We start from the raw sequence: 26,643 nt of genomic DNA, 5'->3' as shown, positions 1-26,643 counted from the left end.
AATGATACCCAAATGAAAGGGTCCTTGGCTGTGCAACTAAACCCAGTCAGGCTAAGTTGCCCCTGCCGCTAGAATCCGTACGAATCATAACGGTCTGTTCGGAGATTGCTGAGTGCACTAGCAAGCGCTAAAGTGATACAGGACCTGAGATAAGTCGCTTAGGTTGGGACTATGTTTATCCTCGCATTCTTATCCGGATTCCCAGATTCCCCCATCGGGTCCCTTACGGTCAACTACCGGTTACATGCCGGGGGTGAGACAATGCATTGTCTGTGCTCGAGACTGGCATGATTGGTTCTTGAATTCAAGGAAAGGGAATACATACATATATCTATGTACTTCGAAGCTTTTGATGTTCGCTCCACCGCAAATCAATTTTGCAAATCCATTGGACCCTGGGTGATTTGATCCAATATATATCCACGTGACTGTTTATCATGTCCCGATCGGTCATAGCCGGAGCCGAGGTCAAATTATGTCGTGACACCGTTGGCGCCCTAACATACTGCTGAAACCGCTGAAACACTTCATGCCAGGTCCTTTTGCTGCACCTCAATTATGACAATTGCAGTATAATCCCCGAGACCAAAATAACAGCGAAAAAAGAAAAAAAGAAGACATGGCTGACCCGGCCTCCGCCATCGCGCACCTCCGCTCCAACTCATGGGCAAACAATCTCATTTCCTCAGCCGAATATACACCAATCCAAACCGACTCACGACGCCCAAAGCCTACAACTGGTGAAGATGGCTATTTCGCACAAACCCTCAATACACCCACCACAATCCCCCACTGTCTAACCCTGCAACGGCGCAATCTCACACCCGCGCCCGCCGAAGCCCCCACCTGGCTCCCCGCAACAAAACAAGATGCGGCATCCGTCGCGAAGCCCACCCCGGGCCTGAACCCTGCGGACATCATTATGATCTTCGACCTTAGCAGCCCCGGTGTGTCTGGCCACCCATCCACTGCGCACGGCGGCATTGTCGCGACGCTGATTGACGAAGCCATGTCCCTCGCTGTCGCGGCGCATACCAATGCGCCCACTACGCCCGGTATGGCTGAGGATAACCCGCGCGGGAAAATCTTTACCGCACAACTGGATGTCAGGTATAAGAAGCGGGTGACTACGCCTGCTTTGCTGGTTATCAAGGCGCGAGTTGTTGGGAGGCTCGGCAAGAAATTCTGGGTCCGGGCGCAGGCGTTGCAGGAGGATGAGGAGGGGACTGGAGGACATTTGGAGTGGACCAAGAGAAAGGTCGTCAAGGCGGAGGCCATGGCATTTTGGATTGTGACCTCTGACTCGAAGTTGTGAGCGTCATCCTTTCTTTCCAGGCTCGAAGCTTGAAGCACAGACTAGGGGATCGACTTCCCTGATGTACATGTGGGGATGTCGATCCCGTACATAAAGCCCGATTTGCACATACAGAAGTGAACAGCTAGATCATATATAGATAGACATAGACTAAGCCTGCGTTGAACACATAAATCTATTCTCAAAACGTGTATATATATCTGTAGGACGACTATCTACAACTTCTCCATCTTCCTAGTCCCAAGGTTCCGACTAGCACTAACAACCAACCCAACTTGCGAACTTAGCGCAATAACCTCCCCGTCCTCATCAAGCACCGTAACATCTATATCCGTCCGCCCATCCCTAACAACCTTAGTAACAACCCGACTATAAAGCCACTCTACCCCCTCAGCAGGAAGATGCTTCTTCATATCCACATTGAGCGTAACAGTGGGATACCAAAACTTCGCCCTCTCTTCATCAACCGGAGTCCCACTCTCCTCCGCCACAGCAGTAGCAGACATAGTATCAAATCCATCCAACACCATAGGAAACATATCAATCAGATATGCCACCGCAGCCTCCGTCCAGCGGCCATTCACATCACCCCCAGGCCGGAACCTCGCCCACTGATCAATACCCATATTCCCCGAGCGCTTCTGCTGCGTCGCGCCAGCACCAGGCCCAAACAGCTCGATCTGCGCCGCAGCCTTACGGAACTCCGAAAAGGGTGTCTTGAGCTTCGTCCAAACGCCGTCAGTGCCTGTGCGGCCCAGCGCTGCTAGATCAACGGACCCGTCCGCACGCGAGCCCACCACCGGAGCAGGGTACGGTTTCCACCCTGTGCTCGCGCTAATGCCGACCTCGGCGTCCGGTGGACTAACAGTGATATAGCCAGCGACCATGATGTCCAGCTGGCCGGGTTTTTTCTCAGAGGGCTGCAGCAGCTTGATGTGGATTGTGCTGGTGCGCGCGCCGATCTTGACGTCGTCAACTTCGAAGGTTGCGGGGCCTGAGGCTGTGCGCCGCAGGAACGAGAGTTGGATTGAGATTGGCGACGCGGCGCTTTTGTATTGCGTTGGGTGGGCGTGCGCGAAGTGCGTTAGCGCTAGTTGGTAGATTACGGCCGTTGTGTAGCCGCCGTGTGGGACTGGCGGTGTGTTAGCTTGGGTCAATGGGAGAGGATTGTTTACGTGGGTTCTACTATACCGGTTCCAATGCACCATTCTGGTCGGAGGAAGGCGCTGTATTTGTTGTTGCCTTGCGGGGTGACCTTGATGGCCTCCTGGAAGGATGGGTTGATAGTGGACATAACTGCGGTGGTGTTTGATATGTACGGGGGTTAGATGGGAGGGTCTAAAGGTCTAAGGAATGTGATTTATATGATCTGATATTGAACCTCTTCCCCACATATACCAAGGTTACATCGGCGAACCTCGGCTTATTCCCCAGACTATGGACAGCCGAGAAGCTGAGTCAGCTACCCATAAGCCTTGACACGTGGGTTTTTCCAAAGTTCCAGGGACATTGAAGTCAGAGATATACAACATATACTAAGAGCATATAAATTTGTGGCCGACGTAAGAGGGCTGTGCGAACAACAAGGGATCAAATTTAGCAGGTCCTCTGATATAGATGAGACCTCACGATAGGTCCGATCGGGAAACAATCGAGATATTCTGGATTGGGCTATGCGACATTACGCTTGGCAGCTCGCGTAAAGGGGCCTGAGCTAAATCTCCATTCAATATCCAGACTACAAAAATGAGGTAAATTCCTTTCTTAGCGTGTTCATCGGTACTGCATACAGAAGATCTGACCTTGTTGTGCGGCGAATCTGAGGGCTGAAAAGATGGATCACTGCATCACAGACACTGCACTTGAACGCAGCTCTCCAGGGCCATCGTTTCAGATCACTAATGAAATAATAGCACGCTCATATGGCTATGTCGACCCCTACTTTCCAAATCCGGGCGGCGAAAATGACACCCCCGTGATCATTTATGGCTACACTCCTTCCATTGCTCTAGCTGCCTTCGCAGCCGCGTGGTTTTTTCTTCACTTCGTCTACCACACGACTCAATCTATCAAGAACCGCAGCTGGTGGTGGATGACCTTTTCCGCTGGTCTGGTTTTCGAGGTGGTAGGGTACATTGCACGATCCCTCTCCGCTAAGAAGGATCCCTATCACCTCATCTACTTCATCCTCAACTATTTTTTCATCGTTGTGGCGCCTGTATTGCTTGCCGCTGGTGTCTACACGATCCTCTCGGCACTGATCCCGCGAGTAGGGAGCCAGTATTCATTCTTACCTCCAAGGGTCATCCTAGCCTTCTTCATTACTTCGGATGTCATCTCAACAATCGTCCAAATCGCCGGTGCGTGTCTCATTGGCGTTACAGAGTCGCGCCGGGAAGATCCCACAACGGCGAACAACATCCTCCTGGGCGGCCTCGCATACCAGGTCTTTGTTATGACTATCTTTGTTATCGTGGCGGCCAGTTTCCAGTTCCGAGCTCGACATGCTATCAGAGCGAACGGGCTTGGGCTCTTCTGCTTGGCTTTTTCCATTTCGACTGTCATGATCTATTTGAGAACTATCTTTCGTCTTGCGGAAACCGCCCAGGGTCTTATGGGAGAGCTGCAAACCAATGAGGTCTATTTCGCATGCCTTGAATTCGCGCCTATTGCTCTAGTGGCTCTTCTCTTTGCCGTCTGGTATCCCGGCCGCTGCGTAGGTGCAGCGGTGCTGGTTACCGATAAACCATAGTTTTTGATGTTGGAGTAAATATAATACTTTTTTGTCTCTGGAAAAGTTGCATATCCTGAACTCGTATTTCTCACAAACGCTAAAATAGGAAAGTCCTACCTGTATTTTGGGGGTACCTGCCTATTTGGTCCTAGCAATACATGACCACCTCGGAATTCTTGAAGTTTGATGACAGTGAAGGCTGAAAATAGGGAAGAGGTGGGATTGATTCTGGCTTGTTATCCTATCCAACTCAGTCGGGGGACAGAAACAATCATACCTTGCTTGGTTGACATCCATAGATGCTTCATATAAAATTACAAAATGTCTTAAGAGGACTAACCAAATGACTGAGCTTTAACTGTTCGCAAGAAACCACCAGGAAAGTTTCCTGTTGTTCCAATCATATTTTTTTTTTCTTCTTTTCTAAACTTTAACCCGAAATTATTAGAAGATGCAATGCAAATATGTCTTCCCGTAGAGCCTCCATATCCATGTATGTACTGTCTCAACTTGATCCAAAATGCGCCGCAATAGTATGCTAGCACCAAATCATAGTTGCTAAAGAAAATGAGAACTCCGGTCCCTTTTGCTATCTTCGTGTATTCGTCTTCGCATGTTCATATCCTGGAAATCCGAAGTCAATCAAATTCCTCACTCTGGCAATGGCAGTTTGGCTTGGGCCTGTTGTGCTGCCAATTGCTGCAGACAGGAAAGAACGCCTGTAGGAAGTTAGTCAACCGAAGGGAAATAGAATAACATCCAGACTTACCAGTAACTCCCTGTGTCAGGGTTGCCTTGGCCTCCGTGCTGCGCGAGCCCAATGTGACAGTCATAGCATAGTCGACGGCCTTTGTGCTGTGCAGTTTATTAGCCCACCGGAAGACCGGCTCGTCCTCGCGATTATCGCCGATAACCAGCAAGAAGTCAGGTTTGATGAAATCCTTCTTTTTGTCGGCATTTACCATGAACCACTTCCAGACATGTGCGGCCGCAGATGCCTTGTTGGTGTGAGTGGTCTCCACGATCAAAGCACCCTCAACGGGAATCGCATGCACACCCAGGTTAGCGCACGCGTCGTTGATGTTGCCTGCGCATTCAGCGGCAGATCGAGCCGCAGCTTGGCGGTCTTCGGCGGATCCGTGGTGGAAGACTAGAGAGCAATGGCGCTCCGCGATCCAGCTACCCTCGACACGAGCGTGGAAGTATGCCAGGATATTAGACACGGATGCCTTCCATGATTTGACATGCTTCTTGTCTGCAAGCTGGGTCCACGAATCGGCGTTCGGCTCGCGCACGAAGGACCCGTTTTCGGCAATTAGTCCCAGATTGTTGACTTGCCGGAACAGCCGTTCCATTTCCTCTGGCATACGCGCGCTCATTACGTAGACAACGTTAGCGGGGTCTTCGGTCAATTCGTTTAGAGTTGTGATTGCGCGCTGCGGAGTGGTCAGAATGATGCTGCGCGGTGATCCCCAAGAGGCGAGCGTGTCTTCGTAATCGATGATCATGAGCCGTTGCTTGGACTGGCGATATCGCTCGGTCAGCCTGGATACGGACAGTCGAGGTACTGCCATGATTTCTCGCGAAGACTGTTCGTTCCATACACGGGTGAGCGTTTCATTGAACGATTTCACCCAGTTGGCAGTCGAGTTCTTCAGGACTGCACGGTACATTTCCTCCCAAACCTCTTTCCGTTCCTTCTCATCGCGAGTCAGTGCTGTGTGAATTGCTTCGCAACACTGGCGGTAATCCCAAGGGTTGACCAAAAGAGCACGATTTCCAAAAACAGATGCGCTGCCAGTGAACTCGCTAAGAATTAATGACCCGTAGGCTTTGTTGCCCCATCGACCATCTTGGCAGTAGACAAACTCATGGCTAGTCAAATTCATTCCCTCGCGTAGACTGGTGATCATCAGGGCATCTGCCACAGTGATGAGAGCAAGGTACTGCGGGAAGGCCAAGTCTTGTTTGAGGAATACCAAAGGCTGATGAGCGAGGGTTGAGTGTGTGGAGTTGATCCGCATGGCAATATCAGAGATAGTCGCTTCCAGCTCTGGTTGTTCCGTGGTGCTGGTGGCGACTTGAATCAGCACAACTTTATCAGCCCATTCTGGGTAGGTATTGAGGAAAAGCTCATAGCTAAGAAGTTTTTGGCGAATACCCCGAACAGAATCAATCTTATCGCGCGAGACGATGAGACGCTTCCCTTGATAGCGCTCCGAGATTGCATGGACCCATCGCTCCACATCCGTTGCCCGGCGGCGCTTATCCCAAGAAGTTGGGTCGATGCCGATAGGGAACGTGCCGACGTTGACAAAACCGTCTTCCAACTGGATTCCTTCGGGTGTTGCTTCCACACACAAAATCCGACTGCATGTCTGCAAGAAGTGCCGGCAGTATTCATCTGTCTGGAAGCCAATAAGGTTGGCACCAAGCATGCCCTGGAGGAGCTCCTTGCGTTGTGCCAAGCACTTGAAGACCTCCGACGAGGGGAAAGCAATATGCAGGAAAAACCCGATTTGTGCATCTGGCACCAATTTGCGCAGCATAGCTGGAACCAGTAACAGATGATAATCCTGAACCCAGATCGCATCACCCCGCTTCCAATGCTTAGCAATGCGATCTGCAAAAGCCTGATTCAACTTGACATAATAGATCCACGAATGGTCCTCATAAGCTTTGCTCTTCGGGTTATCTGGGATCTGATAATGGAACACCGGCCAAAGAATGGTCTTGCAGAAATGCGTGTAGTGCCCGTCAAAGTCGCTGTCATTTACAAAAACCGTCAAAGACCCGTACTCATCTTCCAATTTCTCTGCGATGTCGCGCCGGGTGTGCTTTGCCAACGCGTCAGTGGGCATACCCAAGGTGCCCACCCACATCATGCTATCCAAGCCTCCGGCGTCTGTTGCGGATCGCACTGCATTACGCAGGCCACCATTGCCCTGCTCCGCGGTCTCGATGGTCCATTCAGCTTTCGAAAATGATAATTTTCGGCTCGCTGTGCTGGCCTTTCTTAGTCTTGCATAGGAAGCAATGGTCTCAACTGCAGGAGGCCGGTGCGTAGGTTCCTTGGCGGGGCGAGGATCTTGGTGCTTGAGAATGGATGGAGACGGCGACATGACCGCCGCCGGCTTTGGTTGATTGAGCGAGGTTGTGGCACCCCATACCGGGGAATGACCCTCACTCCGTGTGAGGAGCCGGTTATCCTGCTCGACGGCCAAAGGGAACGGGTACCCGTTTGTCTCGTGCTCTGTCTTGCCTACCTGGGCAGCAAAGATGCGCTCATGATCCGTTGTAGCTCCTGGTGTAAGACCCGGTGTTTGCTCTGGAAGGTTCTTCTCAAACAGGCTAGCAGTAGAATTGGGGATGGGTGTGATCCCCTCAATAGTGGGGTTCACGGACGGAGGACTTGGAGGACTTAGAGGGGGAGAGCGGCCGCGCGAATTGTTGATGTGGAAATCGATAGTGTAGGGCAAAAATCTATATAAGAAATTCGCCGGTTAGCCATATATAGTTCAAGGTCCAGTAATAGCCACATACAGAGATGCTATGAAGACCGTCATGGTGATTGAGCCGAGCCTAAGCGGATAGGCAAAATAATATCAAAAAGCAATATGAGATAGACCTTCCTGACAATAGCAATGGATAGATGCGGCCATCAAACGAGGGGTTAGCTAAAAACCGGGGGCTGAAGAAAAAGAAATGTTAGTTACACGATGCGTTTCTCATGACTACGTCATGTGAAAGTGCCAAGTGGTGGAGAAGCAAGTTTGCCGTGTGGATTTGCTAGGACAAATAAGAAGAAACAGGCAAATCTAGATGCCCGAGGGCTAGAATCAGAGATGACGATGAATATCACTTAAAAGTCCTTTGAAGCCGAAAGGATATCGCGGAACCGAGGGAAGACAACAACTTATCCATTCCCTTGCTGTGACATACCGCTTTTACCCCACTTGAGGGTCTGGGTGTTCCCGTACGGTATTTTTGGTATTTTATTACAGAACTATGGCAGATCGGCTGTGATTGGCGGAATATCTAGCTGTCACCTGACATAAGGCAATATTTCTCTCCGAATCCGTTACGCATAGTAAAAGGTTCACACACCCATGCCATGACCTTACGTCTTACCTCCGCTCCGGTATCTGGTGTCAAGAAACGCAAATCCTCTGCTCCCAAACCCCGCGCCTCGCCCTTTGCCGCCCTTGCGCGCCGAAAACCTACATATGGCGGAGGCAGCCTAAAACCGACTGCAGATCTAGGTTTCGATGACCCGCTTCCAGATGTAGGCGGGTCTCATTTCATAGCGGAGACTGCACCGGTTCAGAATGTGCTGCAGGCTATTCAATATATCCGTGATGGCATGTTCGAAGAACTTCCGGCACGGGCAGGAATGAACAGCACGCGTATCGCAGAAGTCCTCAATCTACGCCGATCTTTGCCTCCCCTCGCCTCTGTGGCACATGTCCATACCCTTCTGGAGGCACCGACACAGGTGGAGAGGGAAATTGTCGAACAAATTCGGACTGGTCGGATTCGGCGACTCATTATACCGGGTCGAGGCAACGACGCGGCAGGGCTGGGCGATTGTTTGGTGCTAGCAGAGGATTGGGACAAGCTGGTGCAGGAAAGCCCTGCATTGGAACAACCAGTGAAGGGTGAGTTTTGGAGTTGGGATTGTTTGGACGTCGCCGACTGACAAGTTTGCAGAGAAATTCCTTGATATCCTGAAACGGATTGGAACCTCCTCGGCGATATCGCAGGGGGTCTTCACAACGGATGAGTACAGGGCGCTGCTACGTGCCGGCTTTATTGTCTCGTCGTCATCTTACACACAGGGCACATTAAGTATTGCATCACTTCCTAATCTACCTCAAATGGCGACTTCGTCAGCCAGTCGAAGCGAGTCTATCTCGCACTCCGAGCGCCCTGTGCAGTCAAATACGCAGGCTCGTGCGGCAACTTTGTTCCTGTCTCTTCCTAACACGGGAACATATCTCCGCTTGTTAGGATCAGGTCGTGCACATCTGCTCGCTCTTCTCCGGCGGTCCGCTTCTGGCGAAGCCCCTCTGGGTCTGTTGAAAGATCGGTGGGATGGAGCTGTTGAAACCGACAAGAGCTTTCACTTGGCCAAGCGAGCCCGTGGCGAGTTTGCAGGGGTCTTGCCGGGTAAGACTAAGAAATGGAAAGATCTATATGGGATGCACTTTCGATGGGCGCTAGAGGAAGCACTAGGCGCGGGACTTGTGGAGATGTTCGAGACTGGCAGCGTTGGACCTGGGATCCGCTGTCTATAGTCTCTATAATATTTTTATAAATTGTTGCCCAAGTTCTAATTTGATCAATAAGATTCACTTGACAGATGACTGATCAAGTCTTAACGAGAATATAGTTGTGTTCCTGGGATCGTCTAAACAAGCGACTAAACAAGCGACCTTCAATTCTCACATAATGTAGAACTGCGCAAACAAATAAGAAAGACCTAATTGTATCAAAATTTAATTTCCTTTCTGACTTCTTGCTTCTTCTTTTCACCACCTTTCTCCATCTGTACATCTGTACATCTACTTCATCGCCAAGCCTTCTTCCCTTCATCCCCTATCATGCCGATAATCCAACTAGAGCCACATCTGTTCACCAGCCTCCCTCGTCACCCAGATCTTCAAGGGGATGCCAACACACCAGATCTGCGGGAGTTCATCCACGCCATCCTAGTTGAAGCCCAGCCTCTTCTAAACCAGTTCCCATCAACGCTGAAACCAGACTGCAAGCTGCGCTCTTCTCCACCCTCAAAGGCAAAGGTGAAGCTTTCACGGGGATGGCGAGCGCTGCAATCCCCCCAAGAGGACTCAAAATCTAAAAAGGAATTCTGGGTATGTCGCCAAAGTGACCACCAAGACTCCGATCGTTTGCCTGGCACAGTTTCCCTATGGGAATTCCACGACGGGCTGCGATACAACCATGCTGAGCACGAGATGGAGTACACACCCAGTGTGACGAGCGTAAAGCAACTGCTGAAGTGGAACGAGCCGAGACACTGGGATCTCAACCAACCACTTACAGTTGGAAACATCAACTACAAGCATTTCGAGGTCGAACGTATGTATAAAAGTCCCGAAAACTCATGCACAAGGACAGCCTACTAACTCTCAAACTCAGTCAATCTTATTGTCCACACCTTCCATCCAAGCGCACTAATCCGGCCCCGGGCCTTCATATCGTGGACTATGTCGGCGACTTTCGCCAGCTCATACCCAGCAACCCAATCCAGCCCATGCCACGGGTTTATGACCGTACAGGTTCCTTTCTATTTGCCTAAGCCGAACATGCCGGGATCCCAGTTCGAGGGACTGTACGCCCAGATCATGGATATCGTTCCCCAGCGGGCAGTCTTCGCTTACTATGCCAGTCTCGAGCGGGTTGAGCGTCTGCTGCTTCCTACTCCGGCCTCTTCGGATCCGTCGTCTACGGCAAATTTGAATACCCCTGCTACTTCTACTGATCGCTACCTTCGGTGGACTATGTTGACGACTTCTGAGGCTGGTGGAAGTATTCCCAAGTGGGTTCAGCGGAGCTGGATGCTGGGTGGAGTGCCGCGGGCTGTTGTTTCTGATGTGGGATTGTTTATTCGGTGGACTATCCAGCGGAGAGAAGAAATGAGGTTGGAGCAGGATTCTCAAATGGAGGAGGGCTAACTTGTTGTTTGTCTGTTGGGTGCCTTTCTCGACCTTCATCCTACTGTCATCTCGGAAATTTTCAACAGCTGTGGATTATGATCATGATTCATCAACATACAGAAACCTCAAAAATCAAAAGCAGACGAGTGCAAAAGCACGATAGATCTCTTTGTAAGACACCCAAGCTCATCCGATCGGCCTATAAGTATTCAAACATATATTCTCGATGATTTCACAGGCAAGCCTTGCCAACGCTGAAAGCCTGCAACGCGGCAGATATACCAAGGACAATGGAAGTATCAGTGATACCATGCTTAGCATACCAGGCAGAGCTAGCCCAGAGTATGATATTCACGATCCCAGCCATGGCCTTGTTCAGTGGATCTTGGAGGAGACTGGGATCTTGTGACCATTGCCAGTGAAGAAGACCTATTACTATGGTTAAAACTTGGCTAAGAGAAATGATACTATGAGCCTACCAGTCAATAGAAAAAACCCGCTCCCCTGTTGTAGAAACCGAATAAGGCAGTCAGTATAAAGCGTGGTTGATATTGAACAAGACACCAAGGCCAAAGTTCAACGCACCTGGTACCATCCTAGAGAACCACAAGTCCACGAATTCGTGCCCGTGATAGCTTTGAATCTTGGATCGGCTGTCCATTGTCTGCCCTTGATCTACGAAACAATCAATACGATTCTTCAAGGGAGTTCTGAGTCTAGGAATAATACGTGTGTCCAACGGAAAGCAACACAAAGGATGCAGCCGACGCCTGTAGGAGTGTGAGAGACATTTTCCAAACTGTATAGAGTAATGTGCTTCCGAATAGAATTTTCCGAGGGTTATCGAGATGTGAGGTCTCTGAAGTGCCTCGGCTCAGGCGAAGATGCCCCTTATGACGCGATGGTGGGGTAGATCGCTGTTTTTATATTCTAGTCTACGGAGTATTTACTTTATCCCAAGGCCGTTGACCCCTGAGTTTGTCCGAAGTGGGAGACATAAATTCGCTAGGCCATGCTATACCCCCTATCAAGAAGATGATCAGCAGCAATACTTAAGCAGTGATCCTTGTAGAGTCCTGTTCTAGAGGCGTAACTGAGAAAGCCTATAACTCGATGATCGGTGTTCCAGATGGCGGAGCCACAAGCACCGTCCACCAGCTCATGAGCTGAGTCTTGCCCGATATAGCTCTATTGAGTTTTGACCCATATTTCCTGATCTTGGTCGTCAGATGGAACACGCATGATATTTTTAGACATCAGCTGGCCCTCGATAAGACCAGTAAAGGGGCTATCAAGGAAGACCAAATGCTGTCGTTTTGTTTCTGCCATTCGAATGAAATCTCCGAGTCGAAAAGGACTGGCTGGTGTCGACGTATTTCCAAACGGTTCATTCACAAACTCTACTCCATCACCGAGTTTCATCAATGCAATGTCTGTATGAGTGAGCCCTGAAATTTCCCCAATTATTGCGCCTCTGGGAGATGGATGGTAGACGTTTTTATCGAAAGGGAATCTATGAGCGGCAGTGGTCATATATTTAGAGCCCAAATGATCTTTGACGAGAACGCCCGAGGACGAACGCATTGATTCGCCTGCGGAATTTGGAACGGAGCTGACCATTACACCTAGTCTCAACGTAGTGTATTGAGAATCGTCCATTGGCATTTTGCTGAGGAGGGGCGGCATTCTGTGTAGGAGGCATTGGTTCTGCCAGGGATGATGGTTCGGGGCTAATGCTGGTATGGGGCGAGGCCCAGGAGCCATCTCGTTTAGCATACTGATATGCTTTGGACAAAACAGCCGTTGAGCAGATAACGTGCGAGGTCTATCCATGTGATGCTCTGAAAGATATAAGCAGGTGCAACGAGCAACAGAGCGGGGAGCAGACCTTAGAATGTGGCCTTAAGAACCTCATCCTGGTCAATTTGTTGCTCAAGAACTATGACGACCAAGTGATCCCACACTTGAATTTCAGTGGTTGAGATTTGAGCTTTTGCGAAAAAGCCGCGTAACAAATCGGATATCACGTCGAGTGAAGCATCACTATCCCTGAGATTGAGATCTTGGGAGATATCAATCCGAGAGCGACTGCAGTAGCAAAGGGGAACGACCGGTCCCTTATCGTTTGCGTCGGTTGTCAAATAACACGGAACACCTGCAACTCGCTTTGGCCATGGGTTTGGTGGCAGTACTTGGACACGATAAATTAGAACCCTATCATCAAATTCAACTGCTAGTGTTGTTGGAAAAAGGTCTATCAGTAGCTTGAAGTTCTGACCCGAGAACTCGGACGGGGATGCGCGAAGGTCAAATGGAAAGATGATCTCTCGTGAATCCGCTAACCCTAGTCTTGGTGAGATGAGACGTATCTCTTGTGAAAGCAGTGGAGAGGTGATTTTATGATACTGTTGGGTGACCGGAAGGCGGTCACCCATGTGGGTCCAGATCAGTAGATAGTTCCGCTTCCCTCCTCTTCTCTCTTTCCTCCTCTTGTCCACTTTATCTTAGTCGAATCGACACTGGTTGTTTTCCTCATTGCAGATACAACGTAGATCGATCGCCATTAGATACAAGGCAAGAGATCAAGGAGAGTCTTGGGTGTATTTGAGAAAGATGGATGGATTGTGTAGGAGAAAGGAGTCATATTAAGGTTAACTCTTAACTGGGGCTATCCATGGAGATGTGGTCATCTAGGAGCATAGTCACGAAGTATCGTTGGTCTTTCGTTAATCTTTCTTCATGTCTGTCTCGATGGCACCCGGGCAGGTAATATAAGGGAAATATATAGAAGGTCAAGTGCGGTTTATTGATCCTAACGGATCACGAGTTCAAACTTGTTCCTGCCGACTTTGGCATCAAGTCAGTATATATTCCACCATCCCTGGAGCAGATATGCCTCAGTCTCCAATCCTTGTCTTCCACAAGAACATATAGTTGTAACATGATAGAGATCGAGGAAAAAAGAAAATTGAGAATAATTGTTATGTTTAAGATAGTATCCGTCTCCCATGGGGAAGCATCTACCTATAAACAATTATACCGTACCCATTCATCTGACTGATTGAAGAGTATATTATCACTAACTAAGTCGGTAATAGCAGCATTACGAATAAAAACTCCAAATCCAGCGTAATCCATGCACATATCCAAACACAATCACATGATTCCATCTTTGGTATGAAGTCGACAACAGGACAGAGGGGATCAAGGTCGCAGTTTAGTGAGAAGTAATGTTCTCCATTCCATCGCGATCTCAGATCATTTTTTTGTTTGACACGCCAAACTCCTTCGGCTGCTCAAAAAAAAAAGGAAGAGGGGGAAAAAGGACACACTTTGCAGCGCACTCCAGGTATGAATAAAGTAGGCTAGAACGGAAAGCTCTCCCGGATGACATAACTCCGGGGGTAAAGGGGGGAAAAAAGAAGAGAAAGAAAAGAAAGAGAATAACGGGGCATAGAAAACACCAACGCCGGCAACTGTCGGCAGGGTAATCATGAGGGCATCAAGTTTGACCCTCAAACGAGGATGGGATAATCAAGGCGTATGGACAAAGTGGAGAAGGAGGGGAGGACATAACAACCAGTTCACGTGGCTGATGGTCAGCCACGCCATATCGTACAAGAACCACCCAAGAACGTATCACCGCGCTCCGGAGTTATTCAAGTTTACTTCTACCGGAGCCGGGGGCATCGAATTGGACGACGCAACGTGCGCCCGCAAAGCCGCAACTTCAGTTCGCAAGCCTGTCAATTCGTCGTGCATTGTTCGCACGTACGCCCAAAGCTTATCGATTTGGCTGGCGTCACTGGAATTAGCATCCGCCCCATCGAATCCCTTGAGATGAGATATACTGTGGGTACTGGAGTGGCTATGCGAAGGAGTGTGTTTGGTTGCAGCTTGCATGCCAAATCGAGCATCCGGGGAGGTCATACCCGGCGGCGGAGGCAGCTGCGGCGCGCCTGGCTGCGGCAGAGTCAATCCTAGTGTAGGCGGTGCGTGATTTGAAGATTGATTCGCTCGTCCGAAAGAGGACTGCGGGTGTGGCAAGGACTGTCCCATGCCGGGAGAGTGTGCGCGATGTGGCGGTGCATTATCATGTTGCGATGAGAGCGCGTTCGGGGACAGGGGCTTAGGGCTATCACTTATACTATTGGTAGGGAAGATAGAGGAGCCCGAGGTGAGTCCCGCAGGCGGGAAAGTCATGTGTGTAGACTGTGAAGCCGATGTTGACACGCCTGATCCACCATGATTGGCTGGGGGTGGGAAAAGGTGGCTGGGACGACCGGCGGTAAGTGGCGGGTAAGTGTTTGACTGGCGTGAGTGAATTGAATCAGATCGAGCGACTGTATCTGCCTCGTGCTTGCGAATGCTCGGCATGGTCATTCTTCGCTCGTCCTCTTCGTCCATGCGCTCAGGCTCTGCTGTGTACATCAACCCATCCATGTCGTCGGTTCCCCCATTCGTACCATCGCCATAGTCGTCATCTGCCGCAAAGCTGCCCATACTCGCGCGTCGACCTGCGCAGCCCCCCTGTCCTTTATTGTGCCGAGCAAGCGCATCACCTCGGGCAAAACGACGTCCACATTTAGGACAAATGTGTGGTCGCTCGCCGGTGTGCAGCTTCGCATGGCGCTTCAAATCGTGTAATCTTCGGAAACGTGACTGGCAGGTTTGACAAACGAACGGCTTCTCCTGACTGTGGGTGAGCAGATGGCTCTTGAGATTATGTTGACGCGTAAATTCTGTCGCGCAGTATGGGCAGCGGTGTTTCTTCGCCGACGGAGAGCGAGGACTGCCTCGATGGTAGCCTGCGGTCGGTAGGCTCAGTCCGCGACGCGGATCGTTAATATTACCCGTCGGCATCGGATATGAGAATGATTTGCCATCGTGGTCGATCTCGGAGTTATCACGCGACCGGCGATCTCCATCTTGAGAAGCCGATTCCTCAATAGGACCAGGGCTAGCTACAGTCGAGGTATGCATTAGTGAGTTGTGGTGATGATCGTTTGATCCGTATGGGTCCGATGATGGTTCAGTCGCGTGTGAGTCGATTTGCATCTGCTCCGGGGATGCATGGACTGAATGCTCATGGTTTGGGGCACCTGGCGACTTTTCACTTGCACCTAGAGCCTCCCGAGCCACCTGTGAACTGTTTCGTTCGGCGTCCTTCTCATGCTCCGGCCGATCCGCCGGTACTGATATTGGACTTGTCATGGGAGGAAGTTGATCTCTTGATCGCGAGACGTGTAGGCCGGCGCTGGCAATCGAGCTCAGGCTTTCGGGTTTGGAAGATTTGAATAAAGAGAGGGGTTCAGAGCTGGTAATAGAGTTTGCGGATAGCGAGTTGGAGACAGTGATGGGCTCGTTGTTCGACATCAACGTCGCCATGGAGAAAGAATGTTTCGCGCCAGCCTCAAAGGGTGGACGAGCAAAGGCGAAAGCTACTTTAGATGCCATGTTAGGATAATGCAAGGAGGATTGGTGGGGGAAAGGAACTTGACTAACTTTCATCCACCGGGATATATCAAAGATGGTCAAGCAGACGAGGTTGGGGGGGGAAGAGAGCGAAGACCAGGGCGTGTGGGGCGTTTCTCACGAGTGTGGCGCAAGCTGACGAGTGGTTTCAGCTTCAAACTTGTCAAGATCCACCTGAATGATCCCAGGGGCTTAGGCCTTTAAAATAGCGATCGGGGAATGAGTGGATGAGATTCAATGGCCATCTGAAGGTTGGAACAGTCGGGGCGCAGGAACGAAATGAGACCAAGAGATGGAAGAATGTGAGTGGTGAACAGAGAAGTGGATGGTAATGAACTAGTTCATACCATTTACACTCATCTATCGTCTAAGATCCGAAGGCAAAAAGAAAAGACACAAAGAAAGTGAGCGTGAGAACAGAAACTGGGCAGGGGATGGATATGTTTGGTGGGGACTGGAGAGTCGAGGCTCTGGAGAAATGAACCCTGAGGTAATGAGGTACGGAGGACTTGATATTACAATACAGATACCCTGTATGAACAAGTATACAGTACTTAATTAGGATTGAGGCTGTGTAGACCGCTAACACTTTGTGGCTGGCTCGTGGGGCATTTCCTGCGGCTGACCTCCCTCTTCCGTCCACGTTGCCTTACAATGCAATTGCATTCACTTACATTCATTGCAAAAGTTTAGAAACCTATCTAGTACGATCGACATCTTGAGGCTTAAGTATAAACGGTATGAGATCATCTCTCTTCAAACCGGTATTTCTCTATTACTACCATGGTCTTGGTATGGAGTGCATATACAGGGGCAATCGGACTGATGTCACCCCGGAGACCCGCGTATAATATATTGTATGTAATACATTCTAATTCTCAATTCAATAGAACGCCTGATCTTGTGGAGATCTGTAGTGCCGATGTACCCACTAGGTACTACATACAATACACGCAAGTTCTATGTAATGTACTGACTTCTTGAGCAACTTTAATTACTTTATTAATATGTCCTTGCCCATTGCCCATGATTACCTTGGTGACACAAGGCGCAACACACTTGCTGCGCCATGTTTCAGGCAGTGTACCTATAACGTTGTACGTTTTAGGCGCCTCAGGTGGCTGGGGGATCGACCTCGCAGAGCCCCATGGCACAGTACCACGTCGGTCATACTAAATACATACATATATACTATGTGGCTAGTCCCCAAGGTACAAAGGTCCATGAGCATCTGGAGTGTACCGTTTCTTTTAACCTACGGTGATTGACAGCTATATCTAATCTATCATGCAACGCATTATATCTAGAACCAGGGAACCCCTGTGGAGTGTTCTAGCGGCCTTCCAAGGTTGTTCAGTCCTTGACGGCTACGTACTCCACCCCCAAAAATAGCCTGTGGCTGGTACTTGTCATTCCCTATATTACTCTAGATACCTGCATGAAACGGGAAGCTTCGTGGCCAAGTCTCCGATAAGTTAAAATGTTTCTGTCAGTCCATGTGGTCGAGAGGATTGATATCATACCGACGGTAGCGTTAAGATCAAGCGTGAACTACATCATCTCTTATAACAGATACTACTTCCCATATATTCTCGTGCAAATTATCATCCTAAACATTGTCTTCTCCTCGTAGAATAGATGTTCACGCAGTTGCCACTCTTGCCACTCCCTCAAGCCCCTCTGCTGAGAACTTTATCACTGTCAATGTATCCTGCCCATCATAGCAGGTGTCATTCTTTGGTATCATTGTTTCTCGAGTCAGCCAATTATATTAGAACATCCATGGATACGTTAGAAACGGGGTCCGGGGGCTGTTGAGGTTTGGCACGGACAATATCTCCTGATCCTGCTTCTGAACATCGGTCTCGCCACCCTAATGCCAAGACCAACTATAGACTATTTTAAAATAGTTCTGGAATAATACTCTTCTTGTAAATTTGGGAGATACCCCAACTAATACTGCTTCTTGTACGGAGTACTCATGTCTCATTACCTAGGGTATGCTTGAGGTACGACATGATTGGCCACTGTCCCAAAGCAATCCCGCCAATGGAACACAGTTGCTGCCTGCTCATCACCTCCGTGGGCAACACTCCACCTCTTAAGTCGCCTCTCTCACAATGCCGGCTGTTGTATTTTAATCACTTCAAGGGTGTTTCTAAGTATTCCTAGGCACATGTTGCCATTACAACCTTGGCATTTGAAGAGCTCAGTAAGTCTCATTAGACTGCAAATACAGCATCTGTATCCAATTTGACAGCAAGAGGTCTATCGGTCTCTTATGCTTGCTAGGTGCAATAAAAAATGCGCGGCTTTTTTCGCCACTGATGACGTCAAAGTCTTTTTTTAGACAAGTCATCTTTAAATATCAGACATACGGAAGAGAATTTCAGTGATGAAACGATTATAAGACTCTACTTCGGATGCTTACGTTCAGTGAAGTGGGTTCTCAACAGTTTCGAGGACGCAATCTCGCAGTCTTCATCGTCTACATCATGGCTCGCTTTCTTAGTCTCTAATATACTAGGGATCTCGACGGCCTAAGGTCTCCAGATAGTCGTTGCAGAGCGAGGCGACTGATTCCAACTTCTAATTCTACGCAAAGCCACCCTCTTACTGGCTTATTCTCCCCACTGCCTGTAATTTCAGTACCGCATTCACAATTAGCATATTTCCTGCCATATGATAGTAGTAAGACAGTAGGTACCTACAATTTGTATGTAAACCACTAATAAAATTAAGTCCCTTTTGTCATATCATTACTAACTACTTCATCGTCAATCACTTGAGCAACTACTTAAGAAACTGCTTAAGCAACCGCTTATGTAACTGCTTGAGAAACTGCTCTGTTAACCGCTCGGGCAACCGCCTAGGTATGTCACGATCCACATGGATCGCTATCATTATGCTTCATGTTTGCTTGCTCGCTTACTGTTTGCATAGTTTACTAGTTTGCATTCCATAGATTGCTTGTTAGTAGCTAAGCGAGAAGGTTGGTTGTTTGCAACGCTTGCAAAGTGGTCAGCTATAATAACTGGCTGCTTCCCACTTCGCAACTTACTTCTTCTTTCTCTCCTCATCTTAGTTATTTTGAATTAAATGCACTCTTTCTTGTAAGACCTGGCACGTTACACCAGGGGGTATGGGCCCGGCTGCCCCGAGCACGTTCTCAGAGAATATATTGCCGGCGTGTGGTGGCTCTTTGGATCTAAGAGTTGGTTATACTTGGAAAAGATCCCAGGTAACCCAAATCCACTCCGTTATTCCAGAGGTATCGTATAGAGCAATACATCTAACGAGAATAAACAGATTTTCGGTTTTCTGGATTCAGTATTGGCAACACCGGCACAATATGGCGTGAATCCGGCAGATCAATCCGAAATGGCTCAGATCGTACAAAAGATAAGATCTCTCAGGTAATTGACAGCAACTCCAGGGCTAACTTAATGCGCCTACGAATCATACCGTCTCTAACCGTATCTTGGCTTTATATAGTCTACCCAATGGGGCCGAATTCAACTCCCCAAATCTACAAACTCCCCAGCATATATCTCGGATACTGAATCCTTCTTGGGTGGCTAGAAGCTCTCTGTTCAGATCACGATTGTCAAAATTCCGCATCAGAAAGTATGTTCACTGGGGCGTTCCATATTGGAGCCCTATCGATTTACAAATAATATAATTGTATAATCCTAAAGAGTGTAGGTGATGATACTGAATTCCGGAAGTACGTACTGTAACAATATGTCCTGGAATGCGCACCTGGGCAGGGGCCATGTATTAGCCATCAACATGAAACGGCCCTTACTGATCAGAGTGTTGATGGTACTCTTATGATGAATCTTATTGGCGGTATTTCTTTGCCCAGTCATGATATCAGAGGCGCTTTTCAATTCTAATTTGAGATCATTGACTCTGGCTTCTTTTGGCCAGCCAGTTATCATAGATGCACCTATCTCTTTCGGTGATGAAGGAGACAACATCAGTTGCTTGCGAGCTTGGCGCCTTTCTCGTCGGCGGTTAAACCGTTCCTTTATGGAGCATCCCATCATACAGATATTCGATATATGGCTGTGATATGACTACGGAGTAGTTGACTGAAAGCGACAGATTCACTGGATTTGTTTTCTTCATGCAGCTCACAGACATTGATAGAGGGGGAGAAACTGGAGGTAATAAGAGAAGAGAATGCGAAGGGGAGTGCAAGGATACCGATACTGAGGTACCTCTTGACTGGGCTGACGTGATATGCACATCTGCAGCTAACTAAATGGCGTTCCCGTCCGGGCGGCTACCTATCTTGGTATTCACACATAGGAATTACTATCGTGCTCATCATATAAAACTCGGCAGATTCTATATTAAGATCGAAGAGCTTGGGGAAGACGGGAATAGGGTATGACAAGATAAGTGGACAATTGACTTTCTATAAAAATAAGACGGAATACTGGAGAGATCCCCAGAAAAGCTACTCGGCATGGATTGAGACATATGCATGAGCTAGGGCACTATCACTATCACTATCACGAGTGTGACACGGTCTGCTTCAAGGCAAAAATAGCAGAGCGTGCACAGACCCCTCTCGGTGTTTTCCCCTCTCCAACATCCCAACATCCAAGTGTGCTTAATCGACGTATGTGACTGGACCTCTATTTTGGGTTGACCTCCAGTCACATCTTCCCTCGGACCGCTCATTCATCTCACACACTATTACGGAGTAGAGCGGTTCTACATTCTGTGTGGTTGGACGATCGGCGGATTAGCGCCGGGCTGGAGGTGATGGAGGTGATGGACGTGCATCGTGAGGAGTGAGCATGGCCGCTACACAATCTCACTGGCCCGTTACTCCACCGTGACAAGCTTGGCTGATCACTCCCGTCGTCCAGTCACACTCCCCTCTCAAGCATCGAGGTACAGTGCACTTGCAGCAAGAGGGCTTGACAGGCATTGCGTCTTCCAATCATGTCCCTGGTCGCTGTTGCAAATTCCCCCTCGGCGCTTACGCTGGCCCAACTCGAGTGATGAGAATCAAAAGCCTGCATTTTGGTCCCCCGCCTCTCGGGCCATGCCTGCACTCGAACATTATTGATATTCTAGGTGCCCAGGCTGGTTCCTGTCACTTTCTGATTATCTTCGTTTTTTTTCGTTTTCGATCATCTGCTACTTAATACTCGTGTACGCAGGCTTCGCACACGGTAGCGGTGATATAGCTCAGCCGTTGTCCCACCACACTTGTGATTCTTGGTGTATGGACTTTAGGGTCGTTCTATTCCCAACAATCAGTCCAGTGGTCGTCAAGAGCTGGTTCTCTTGACCTAATTGTTTGATTTATTTGCCTGCATTGCTCATCCATTCAATGGCGGTATCAGACGATAGCCGAGACAACTCTCCTCTGACCTACGAGCCAGTTGTTCCTACAGATCTCACCCGTGCCTCTTACCACAGTGCAATGGGTCCTCCACCACAACACACCGTGCGAGAGACTCGCAGCGGCTCTGATACGAGCAATGCCTCGCTCAAGAGCCCGCGCACTGCTCGATTCGCCGAGGCCACATCAATTCACTCTCCCATCGATCGCACAGAAGCTGGACAATCACCTTTCGCCGACCCTCCCAAGTCTCAGGCGAAGGGAGATGTTGGAGATGTGGGATTCGGTTATGTGGCAGCGAACAATGAGCATGCGAATGACCAGGTGCCAATGTCGCCTTTCCGACCTGACCTGAAGGTGCCGCAGACGGCCAAGTCGTTGAATCCGCTCAGTCCAACTTTCCGCGAGGAGTACATGCTTGAGAAGCAAGAAAAGAAGGCTGAAGTCGAGAATGCTCGAGACCTGGTAAGAAAGCCCACGATGCCAATCGATACTATTTACTAATCGTCACCAGAGAATCAAACTCCGCGTCAGAATCGCCAAGATCTTCCTGCGTTGCGTCAATTTCGGTTGCAGTCTGATTGTGCTGTCTCTGCTAGCCGTGACATTGACTGTCTTCAACGCAACCAAGCACCTGCCGACTCGTAACAGTCTTCCTGCCTGGGCAGAGGGAACCAACCCATGGGCTCAGTATCTCCTTCTGGGAATGTCCTGCGTTTCCTTAGTCGCTTGTCTCATCGTGTTCTGGGCCTACCGAAAGGGCGGCCACGGACGCGCCGAAAAGGCCGCCGTCTACTACACCAGCTTCTCGATCGCCTTTTTCGCCGTGAATCTGATCATGTGGGTCGTCGGCGCGGCAGTTTACCAGCACTCGAAATCCACAGGGAACACCAAGGACATGTGGGGATGGTCCTGCGCGCAGAACACCCGCGAGGAGATCTACCACAACAGCGTCGACTATGCTCTCCTTTGTCGTCTACAAGACTGGGGCCTCGTCTGTGCCATCATCGAAATCGTCATCGAAATCCTAGTTATCCTGATCTACGTGGTAGTCTTCTACCGCGTCTGGAGCAAGCGCAAGCTGATGAAGTCCATGGACACCCGTGACAACGCCCGTTCAGATCTATATCTCGCACAACTGCGCCTGAAATCTGCCCCGAACACCCCCGGCTTCACAGGTTTCACTTCCTACCCTCCAAAGACCCCAATCTACGCCGTCGGCCCTGTGGACCCCTACTCGGCTGCTGAGAAGGGCATGGCTCAACCCCAAACTACTCAGTATGCCTCGCCGCGCTCACCTACCCGGCCTACCCCGTCGTTCCAACTCCAGCCGCCTCCTATCAAGGTCCAGCAGCCAACCCCCCAGACTGCCCAGGAGGAGTTTGCTCCTCCTTCTCATTATTCGCCGTCGCCACCTCCTCACAGCCAGCGCCAGAGTCCGCCTATGAACAGGGGTACTCCTCCCAGTGAGTGCACTTACGATTCCGTGCCGATTCCCGGCGCCTATCAGGCTTCCACCGTCCCGGCGTACCCGGCCCCTGCACGCAAATAAATGTGGATGACTGCAAGCTTGTCTTTTTATATCTTTTGACTTAGGGTGTTTTGCTTCGATTCCATTTTCCCTGGTGGGGAATGAAAGTGCTCAGGAACAACGAAAATACAAAAAAAAACATGGAAAATCCCAAAACTATAATTCAGGTCGTCATCTTCGGTCGATCTGCTTCACAATCGGACATATGTTCAACCTTCTTTTGTTGCTCTCTCCTCGTTATGGAGTTTAATGTACACCCTAGGACGCGTGGAGTCTTGGTGTGAGATACAGATACCTATTTGGACTTTGGTACACTGTTGTGTATTTACTCTCTTTCTATTTTTGATTTTTGTCCAACAAATGAATATATTGCAATGATACATATGAATGTGCTCCTCAGATTTTCATCCTAGCATCGGCAAGTGTTCGTGTCGGCATACAACACTAAGGTGACAAACTAATCCTACTTTGACTTGAGACCATTTAAGCATTATACCAGAAAGTATATGAACTTCTTTAAATTCATCAAAACAAAAGAAGTAATTCCAGGAGGCGAAAATACCCAAGAGCGCCATTCACTGCGAACAGGAAAAAGCAGAACCATAACGCCGCAAGGATCTACCAAGTCACACCGTCCTGTTCATCACTCGTGACCAACATGCATATCGTAATGCTTCTACCCGCGTCAACTGTACATGCAACCAAAAAACGAGCTTTCACATCCCTCCTCCCTCTTCGATGATAGCGTGCGTATCCCTACTTACGAAGATCTCCTCTAGGGTAGCCGCATCATTGCCCATCTTGCTAAGATCACTCTCCAGCACGAGGCCCTGTTCGTTGGCAAGATGCAGAAGACAAATAAACCCGAATGAGGTGCTGATATCGCGTAGAGTCTCAGCCGGGTAGACTTCCTTGAGGGAGTTCATAATTTGCGTGAACCGTAGCCGACCACCCACCTGCTCTGGGCTCTCACCCTTGGGTGTAGGCGGGACAGGGGCATCCGATTCACTCTCGGGTTCGGTCGGAGCATCACTGGACACGGCTCCTGGCTGTGAAGCTGAGGCGAAGTCCACGGCATCAACCAGGCGCTCGCCCATGCCCTTCCACATCTCGGTTTTAAGACGCCGAACGTCAACCTTCTTTGCCACACGTGCATACGCCACGTAGTCTGGTCGTGCACGACGACCGCCTTGTGTCACCAATTGCGATCCGTAGCCACCAGCTCCCGGTCGGCCAGGCGTGGCGCCAACCATATTCAAGAGCGCGCTGAGTCCAGTTGCTCCACCTGCTTCTCCAGCCGATGTGCCTGCAGTCCCGTCTGCTGGCGGAGAGAGCATCTCCCGGGCATCCGCGAATGGTAGATTGTCGTCGTCATCGAGATCCATGCCGTTCGGGAAAGCAAGACCATCGTCATCAGCAAAGAAATTGGCATCATAGGCACCTGCAGCACCTTCCTCGCCGGCGTTTTCTTCCGGCTTGCGATTTGCCCAGAATGCCTCGTCCATGTCTCCATTACCAGCCGTCAAGTCCTGCCGGCGGCGTTTGCCCAAAATCTTCTTTGAGCCCATCTTTGCCTTTGGCTTGAGGAACAATGTGAGTAGGTTACGGGAGTTGAAATGCTTGTCATCGGGAAGAAGGTTGCGACCCTTTGTTTTCCACTGCGTCTTGGGTAATGAAACGGCGGAGTTGGAGCTGGCCGGGGTGTATATCAATTCCGCGACAGCAGGATCCAGAGGGGCAGCAAAATCAATCTCAAAGGGCTCTTTTTCTTTGCGCTGCTTGGGCGCCGACGTAGCGGGTGTGGCATGTTCTTTGATTCTTCGAATCTTCCAGTGCTCTGGGCCAGCCCAGTTCTTCTGTAGCGCGTTGTCAAAGTAGCTAAGAATATTCTCGTGGTCGTGACTATTAGTTTGATGAGACATGGAGATGGCATATGCGTCTTCATTGCCATCGTCACCCTCACCATCATTATCCCCATCGTGGGTGGTCCGGTGAACATTCAACATTGGTTCCAAGGCGGCTTCCCGAGCCCATACCTCTCCTCCGTCACCAAACCCAGTGTCGCCGCTGAGATCAAATCCGGCTAGGGTAGCATCATCGTCATCAAACCCGACAGCGTTGTCGTCGTCCAGCATGATACCAGATGGGTCATCATGTGCTCGTCCATCTTCGTCCATCTTGTCTTGCCGCCATTCCTCTGGCGCTTTGAGGAGAGGGAGATCCAGCGACCCGCTGGGGTCACCCAAGTCGAGGTTTTTAAGCGATGGACAAATATCTTGTTCATCTAGGCGATCTAGATCTGGGAAAAATCGGCTTGCTAGTGTAGCAAGGTCGATCTCCGTGTTATTCTCAAATGTGTCGCTTGCGGGTTTCTGGTTTGGTTTTGCTTGGTCATCGGTCTGCTGGTCAGGATCCGTAGACTCTTGACGGTCATCTTCGGAGGTTTTTGCACTATCGTCCACAGCATCGTCGCTGCTATCGAAAACAATTCTTCCATGGCTATCAATAGCAAGGTGGTTCAGAAGTAAGCCTTTGGCGCCTCCTTCATCAAAGTCTGCCGATGCTTTTTTGAATAGAGGGTCCACGGCGAACTCTAGCTCGAACTTCTTTAGTTGCAATGACGAAAATGACGGCGCGAGGGTAGCCTCATGGGAACGTGTCTAGACACATCTAGTTAGTCAAAATCCCAAATCTCTGACACCGTATAGACCATACCTTTTTCCGCGACCTGCGAGGCTGACCATCCTCGCCTTCTTCATCCTCATCGCCATCTTCTGCATCCTCCTCCCCGCGCCCTCTCTTGTCGCGACTATCAGCCAGTCCACTCAGAAGTTTCCCTGTCTCTGTTGCAACACTGTCCACTCGGCTGGTGTAGATTTTAACACAACCGTCAAGGGTGCAACTAGCCTTTTGGAAGTTTACACCATCTCCTTCCTTCAGTAATGACATGTCGTGAAAATAGTCGATCAGCGCAAAGTTCCAGGAGTTATTCGCATTGATTTTGTTATCGGTCGCCATCTTCATCCACTCTTCAAAATTGGCCAAGATAGGCACGCGCTTCATCGGTGTCACTGCACGGCCATTGACGTCGCTGATGCGACTGCGATGATGTGAGGCTCGAGGAGTTACGGGACTGTCGCTCTCTTCACGATCGAGGGTGTACCGACGGGGTGGCATAGGCGTCTTGACTGCCGCTTTAATCTGACTCATTTGGCGATCATGAAGTGCTTGACGAGCCTCCATACGCGCTGCCTTCTCGCCCTCATCGTCGTTGAGGGGTATCCTGATATAATTAGTTCAATGCGATAACCAGGAGATATCCAGATCCGTACTTGACCGGTGTGTTTTTGTGCGGGGTCGAGTTGCCGTTAGAGCGGCGATGTACCTTGTTTGCGACACGCGGCATGGTTGCGGTTGCCCCCGATAGGGGATGGCGATAACAGCGTTGAAATGGAAAGTTCTATGGAGAGAGGGGTTGATGTCGATGAGACAAAACAAATGGGGAAGTCAACAAACATACGGTGGTCTAGATGTACCGGTGAC

General features: G+C 49.7%; 11 protein-coding genes across 11 annotated transcripts; 5 read left to right on the top strand and 6 right to left on the bottom strand.

The window, feature by feature from the left end:
- Positions 1-619: 619 nt before the first annotated feature.
- Positions 620-1,315, top strand: N7518_002053 (PaaI family thioesterase; the record flags this gene model as incomplete). The annotated part of the gene is made up of 1 exon (XM_057182981.1): positions 620-1,315. The coding sequence occupies one exon, from the start codon at positions 620-622 to the stop codon at positions 1,313-1,315; it is 696 nt and encodes a 231-aa protein (XP_057044431.1).
- Positions 1,316-1,530: 215 nt separating this feature from the next.
- N7518_002052 (thioesterase family protein) lies at positions 1,531-2,609 on the bottom strand (the record flags this gene model as incomplete). Its single annotated transcript, XM_057182980.1, has 2 exons — positions 1,531-2,447; positions 2,507-2,609. 2 exons carry the CDS (start codon positions 2,607-2,609, stop codon positions 1,531-1,533), a joined length of 1,020 nt encoding a protein of 339 aa, XP_057044430.1.
- Positions 2,610-3,149: 540 nt separating this feature from the next.
- Positions 3,150-4,067, top strand: N7518_002051 (RTA1 domain-containing protein; the record flags this gene model as incomplete). The annotated part of the gene is made up of 1 exon (XM_057182979.1): positions 3,150-4,067. One exon carries the CDS (start codon positions 3,150-3,152, stop codon positions 4,065-4,067), a length of 918 nt encoding a protein of 305 aa, XP_057044429.1.
- A 633-nt stretch (positions 4,068-4,700) lies between these two features.
- Positions 4,701-7,615, bottom strand: N7518_002050 (putative alpha,alpha-trehalose phosphate synthase subunit TPS3; the record flags this gene model as incomplete). The annotated part of the gene is made up of 3 exons (XM_057182978.1): positions 4,701-4,768; positions 4,819-7,532; positions 7,593-7,615. 3 exons carry the CDS (start codon positions 7,613-7,615, stop codon positions 4,701-4,703), a joined length of 2,805 nt encoding a protein of 934 aa, XP_057044428.1.
- A 548-nt stretch (positions 7,616-8,163) lies between these two features.
- On the top strand, positions 8,164-9,346 carry N7518_002049 (Stk19 family serine/threonine-protein kinase; the record flags this gene model as incomplete). Its single annotated transcript, XM_057182977.1, has 2 exons — positions 8,164-8,707; positions 8,760-9,346. 2 exons carry the CDS (start codon positions 8,164-8,166, stop codon positions 9,344-9,346), a joined length of 1,131 nt encoding a protein of 376 aa, XP_057044427.1.
- A 306-nt stretch (positions 9,347-9,652) lies between these two features.
- N7518_002048 (SRPBCC family protein) lies at positions 9,653-10,744 on the top strand (the record flags this gene model as incomplete). The annotated part of the gene is made up of 2 exons (XM_057182976.1): positions 9,653-10,148; positions 10,209-10,744. 2 exons carry the CDS (start codon positions 9,653-9,655, stop codon positions 10,742-10,744), a joined length of 1,032 nt encoding a protein of 343 aa, XP_057044426.1.
- Positions 10,745-10,958: 214 nt separating this feature from the next.
- Positions 10,959-11,517, bottom strand: N7518_002047 (uncharacterized protein; the record flags this gene model as incomplete). Its single annotated transcript, XM_057182975.1, has 3 exons — positions 10,959-11,201; positions 11,312-11,401; positions 11,467-11,517. The coding sequence occupies 3 exons, from the start codon at positions 11,515-11,517 to the stop codon at positions 10,959-10,961; spliced, it is 384 nt and encodes a 127-aa protein (XP_057044425.1).
- Positions 11,518-11,731: 214 nt separating this feature from the next.
- Positions 11,732-12,559, bottom strand: N7518_002046 (uncharacterized protein; the record flags this gene model as incomplete). Its single annotated transcript, XM_057182974.1, is given in 2 exon segments — positions 11,732-11,914; positions 11,930-12,559. 2 exon segments carry the CDS (start codon positions 12,557-12,559, stop codon positions 11,732-11,734), a joined length of 813 nt encoding a protein of 270 aa, XP_057044424.1.
- A 1,806-nt stretch (positions 12,560-14,365) lies between these two features.
- N7518_002045 (C2H2 zinc finger protein) lies at positions 14,366-16,183 on the bottom strand (the record flags this gene model as incomplete). Its single annotated transcript, XM_057182973.1, has 1 exon — positions 14,366-16,183. One exon carries the CDS (start codon positions 16,181-16,183, stop codon positions 14,366-14,368), a length of 1,818 nt encoding a protein of 605 aa, XP_057044423.1.
- Positions 16,184-21,557: 5,374 nt separating this feature from the next.
- Positions 21,558-23,121, top strand: N7518_002044 (uncharacterized protein; the record flags this gene model as incomplete). The annotated part of the gene is made up of 2 exons (XM_057182972.1): positions 21,558-22,034; positions 22,084-23,121. 2 exons carry the CDS (start codon positions 21,558-21,560, stop codon positions 23,119-23,121), a joined length of 1,515 nt encoding a protein of 504 aa, XP_057044422.1.
- A 695-nt stretch (positions 23,122-23,816) lies between these two features.
- Positions 23,817-26,506, bottom strand: N7518_002043 (condensin subunit BRN1; the record flags this gene model as incomplete). The annotated part of the gene is made up of 3 exons (XM_057182971.1): positions 23,817-25,760; positions 25,816-26,383; positions 26,433-26,506. 3 exons carry the CDS (start codon positions 26,504-26,506, stop codon positions 23,817-23,819), a joined length of 2,586 nt encoding a protein of 861 aa, XP_057044421.1.
- Between the last annotated feature and the right edge of the window lie 137 nt (positions 26,507-26,643).

Source organism: Penicillium psychrosexuale (genome assembly GCF_028828465.1).
Source record: "Penicillium psychrosexuale strain IBT 29551 chromosome Unknown utg000002l, whole genome shotgun sequence".
NCBI lineage: Eukaryota > Fungi > Ascomycota > Eurotiomycetes > Eurotiales > Aspergillaceae > Penicillium > Penicillium psychrosexuale.
This window is presented reverse-complemented; position numbering and strand designations above follow the sequence as displayed.